This window comes from Rhinoderma darwinii, chromosome 10, assembly GCF_050947455.1.
Source record: "Rhinoderma darwinii isolate aRhiDar2 chromosome 10, aRhiDar2.hap1, whole genome shotgun sequence".
Classification (NCBI taxonomy): domain Eukaryota; kingdom Metazoa; phylum Chordata; class Amphibia; order Anura; family Rhinodermatidae; genus Rhinoderma; species Rhinoderma darwinii.
The window spans coordinates 106,082,539-106,087,527 of NC_134696.1; the positions used below are offsets into that span (position 1 = coordinate 106,082,539).

At 54.1% G+C, this 4,989-nt stretch overlaps 1 protein-coding gene across 2 annotated transcripts in view; it reads left to right on the top strand.

The window, feature by feature from the left end:
* Positions 1-1,061: 1,061 nt before the first annotated feature.
* The window catches only part of ARHGEF19 (Rho guanine nucleotide exchange factor 19), a 68,228-nt gene continuing 64,300 nt past the window's right edge, over positions 1,062-4,989 (top strand). For both annotated transcript variants that reach the window (XM_075840578.1, XM_075840579.1), the window contains exon 1: positions 1,062-1,491. In XM_075840578.1, the coding sequence (XP_075696693.1) occupies positions 1,487-1,491 (5 nt within the window). In that variant the 5' untranslated portion in view covers positions 1,062-1,486. The remainder of the gene's footprint in view (positions 1,492-4,989) is intronic.

A 4,989-nucleotide genomic window follows, 5' to 3' on the forward strand; every position in this document is an offset into this window, starting at 1 on the left:
ACTCAGGATCAGTACAGGATAAGTAATATAATGTATGTACACCGTGACTCCACCAGCAGAATAGTGAGTGCAGCTCTGGAGTATAATACAGGATGTAACTCAGGATCAGTACAGGATAAGTAATGTAATGTATGTACACCGTGACTCCACCAGCAGAATAGTGAGTGCAGCTCTGGAGTATAATACAGGATATAACTCAGGATCAGTACAGGATAAGTAATGTAATGTATGTACACAGTGACTCCACCAGCAGAATAGTGAGTGCAGCTCTGGAGTATAATACAGGATAAGTAATGTCATGTATGTACACAGTGACATACATTCTTGATGGGACGGTGCTTACAGGGGGTAATATGGTTTAAGTCGTCATCCAGCTTGGTTGAAAGAAGGAAAATTTGGCCCTGAAAACCTCTGGATCTAATCCTCATTGGCTCCCCCCTTGGGCCTATGTGATGGATTTCCCTTCATGGTGGACCTGTGGCTGGTGAATGTCTGTTGGGCACATTCATGTTCTGCTCGCGGGGCCTCAGTCGGCGCTTTGTTGCCTTTCCTTCGTTACTTGGTTTATCATCATTATATATAATTATTTATCTTCCCCGTTATCATTGAGTCTATGGCCGGTCTATAATGCCAATCAGGGTGCAAAGTGGATAAGGTGTCCCTGTGCAGGCGACATTAACCCCGTCAGCGCTGCGGCCTATTTCACTATGTGGGTAAAGGGTGAGGGGACGCTGTTCGCTCTGGGGATGGGGTCTGAGTCACTGTTGTTTGCTCTCACTCTGTTGTTTGCCTAGAAGAAAAAAAAAGGAAAAGTTTCAGCCAATTTGTGGGGTTTGCTGACAGCGTGACCCTTGTTAACCCGTTCCTGGCCACGATGCCCCTTCCTCTCTTGGCACAGCGCTCGGTCTCGTCTCTTCCTTCCAGAATCTCCCTGTTATTTTGGGAGCTGCCAAACCAGTTCTGAGCTTGTGAGCAGAGACATGTCTGGAGGGACTGGGAGAAGAAGGGAGGGGGCTGGGACATGTCAGCACAACACTGAGAGTCAGGTCCCCCCCCCCCCCCCCCCCCTGCGCTGTGTCCCCGGTGCACACACAGTCCCAGGCTCACACTCAGCAGCACCAGGCCGGGCACACACAGGGATGAGCGGCAGGTGCTGAGGACCTAGCGGGGGGGGACGCAGGACATGCGGGGGGACGCAGCAAACTTCTCCTGAGATTGTGCAGCGGCTCCGCAACGAGGATGAAAGAAAAGGGGTCAACGACATAAGCGGCCCGGGGAGGGAAAGAGACAAAGGGGATGTGAGAGGGACCTACACGGGGAGGGAGATACTGGACGGCACCTGCTGGAGAAGGAAGGACATCCCAGGCAACAAGTGAGGCCTGACCGGGCGGGGGGCACGGCGCGATAGACCCTCCTGCAGCCCCCGTACCATGGACCTGAAGACCGGGAGCCCGCAAGCAGCCGGAGCCGGTGCAGGACGCGCACGATGAGGTACTGAGTCTCCTCGTATCGGCTGGAGCGTGAGTCGGGCCCCGTCCATAATACAGGGCCCCGCTGCAGTCCAGGGGATCCCCACACTCACCCCCCGCTGCAATCCAGGGGATCCCCACACTCACCCCCCGCTGCAATCCAGGGGATCCCCACACTCACCCCCGCTGCAATCCAGGGGATCCCCACACTCACCCCCCCCGCTGCAGTCCAGTGGATCCCCACACTCACCCCCCCGCTGCAGTCCAGGGGATCCCCACACTCACCCCCCGCTGCAGTCCAGTGGATCCCCACACTCTACCCCTGCCGCAGTCCAGGGGATCCCCACACTCACCCCCCGCTGCAGTCCAGTGGATCCCCACACCCACCCCCCGCTGCAATGCAGTGGATCCCCACACTCACCCCCCGCCGCAGTCCAGTGGATCCCCACGCCCGCTGCAATCCAGTGGATCCCCACACTCACTCCCCCCCCCCGCCGCAATCCAGTGGATCCCCACACTCACCCCCACCTCAATCCAGTGGATCCCACACTCACCCCCACCTCAATCCAGTGGATCCCCACACTCACCCCACCCCCGCCGCAGTCAGTGGATCCCCACACTCACCCCGCTACAATCCAGTGGATCCCCACACTCACCCCCTGCCGCAGTCCAGTGGATCCCCACACTCACCCCCCCGCTGCAGTCCAGTGGATCCCCACACTCACCCCCCGCTGCAATCCAGTGGATCCCAACACTCACCCCCTGCTGCAATACAGTGGATCCCCACACTCACCCCCCGCCACAGTCCAGTGGATCCCCACACTCACCCCCGCTGCAATCCAGTGGATCCCCACACTCACACCCCCCTGCCGCAATCCAGTGGATCCCCACACTCACCCCCCGCCGCAATCCAGTGGATCCCCACACTCCACCGCCCGCCGCAGTCCAGTGGATCCCCACACTCACCCCCCGCTGCAATCCAGTAGATTCCCACACTCACCCCCACTGCAATCCAGTGGATCCCCACACTCACCCCCCGCTGCAATCCAGTGGATCCCCACACTCACCCCCGCCACAGTCCAGTGGATCCCCACACTCACCCCCGCTGCAATCCAGTGGATCCCTACACTCACCCCCACGCAATCCAGTGGATCCCCACACTCACCCCCGCTGCAATCCAGTGGATCCCCACACTCACCCCCCCGCCGCAGTCCAGTGGATCCCCACACTCACCCCCCGCTGCAATCCAGTGGATCCCCACACTCACCCCCCTGCCGCAATCCAGTGGATCCCCACACTCACCCCCCGCCGCAATGTAGTGGATCCCCACACTCACCCCCCGCCGCAGTCCAGTGGATCCCCACACTCACCCCCCGCTGCAATCCAGTAGATCCCCACACTCACCCCCACTGCAATCCAGTGGATCCCCACACTCACTCCCCACTGCAATCCAGTGGATCCCCACACTCACCCCCGCTGCAATCCAGTGGATCCCCACACTCATCCCCGCCACAGTCCAGTGGATCCCCACACTCACCCTCGCTGCAATCCAGTGGATCCCCACACTCACCCCCGACGCAATCCAGTGGATCCCCACACTCACCCCCGCCGCAGTCCAGTGGATCCCCACACTCACCCCCCCGCCGCAGTCCAGTGGATCCCCACACTCACCCCCCGCCCTCCACTTGTTGATCCCAAAACTTTCAGCCGGTTTGTCGGAAAGACCCGGTCTGGATTTTACAAGTTCTGATCAGGGACGGGGGGCGGTGGAGTCATTGTAAGGGGGCAATGAAGAGATGGGGGGGGGTGGGGGGCGATGAAGAGATGGGGGGGGGGTCATAACTTTTGTTTTCTTGCAGGGAGAAGTGAAAGCGCTGTCTCTGTTATTCTCTGTTAACCCTTTTGTTCCCCCGATGCTGCTGAAACAATGAATAGGAGGCTGGGGAGTAATACTCTGCGGAACAGTCTATCAGGAGGCTACTGGGGGAGTAATAGTCTGCAGACATTCTATCAGGAGGCTACTGGGGGAGTAATACTCTGCAGAACAGTCTATCAGGAGGCTACTGGGGGAGTAATACTCTGCAGAACAGTCTATCAGGAGGCTACTGGGGGAGTAATACTCTGCAGAACAGTCTATCAGGAGGCTACTGGGGGAGTAATACTCTGCAGAACATTCTATCAGGAGGCTACTGGGGGAGTATACTCTGCAGAACAGTCTATCAGGAGGCTACTGGGGGAGTAATACTCTGCAGAACAGTCTATCAGGAGGCTACTGGGGGAGTAATAGTCTGCAGAACATTCTATCAGGAGGCTACTGGGGGAGTAATACTCTGCAGAACAGTCTATCAGGAGGCTACTGGGGGAGTAATACTCTGCAGAACAGTCTATCATGCAGAGATCAGGGCGGAGGGGTTCGGGTGCGGGTTTACAGATGTTGTTGCGGTGAGATCGCTGAGTAGTGACTGCTGTATCTAAGTAGTGTATCTAACTGTATGTATGTCAGCACCCGCGCACATCCTGGCAGTGGAGGATTGCAGTCTGCTGCTAAGGAGGTCCGCACCATTCTTCTGTAAATGAAGCTTCATCGTTGTATAACGAAAAGTTCTGCAACTTCCTAATAGACCTTGTGTATGAAATCCTCACTATCAAGAACTCTGCTTGCAGTCAGTGGGAATTATTCTTGTTTACATCCAGAGGCAAAAAACCAGTCCCTAATATGTTCAGGGACAGGTGCAGAGTTCGTTACAAGGAGCGCTGACTAGGTCAGGATGGGTTTTCAGTCTCTGGGTGTTACATAGATTCAACATCAAGTTCAACCTTCATATAAGTCATTCATTGCGAGATTAGACATAACCTCTGCGCCGTTCATCATTACATAAGTATCTCACCCCTCTATTACATGCTGACATGGTATCTGCCATCACTAGCTCCTGGGGCCGGACATTCCATAGTGTGACTGCTCTAACTGTAAAGAACCCTTTCCTATATTGATGTCATCTTTCCTCCACACACAATGAATGTCTCCTGGTCCTTTGTAAAGTCCTTCGGACAGAGCTGATCATGCGCTGGTTCTCTGTATTGACCCCACTATATTTATACATGTTAATCACCTCTAAGACGTCTTTTTTCTACAAGTTAAACAAGTCCATGTCTCCAGCCTCTAATTATAAGCGACACCTCCCGTCCCAGGTAATAGTGGCCGCCCCTGAACCCCTCCAGTTCTCCTAGGTCCTTTTCACAATGTGGAGCCCAAAACTGAATTCCATATTCTAGATGTGGCCTTAGAAGGGATTTATACAGGGGTAATATTATATTTATACAGGGGTAATATTATATTTATACAGGGTAATATATTTATACAGGGGTAATATTACATTTATACAGGGGTAATATATTTATACAGGGGTAATATTACATTTATACAGGGGTAATATATTTATACAGGGGTAATATTATATTTATACAGGGTAATATATTTATACAGGGGTAATATATTTATACAGGGGTAATTATTTATACA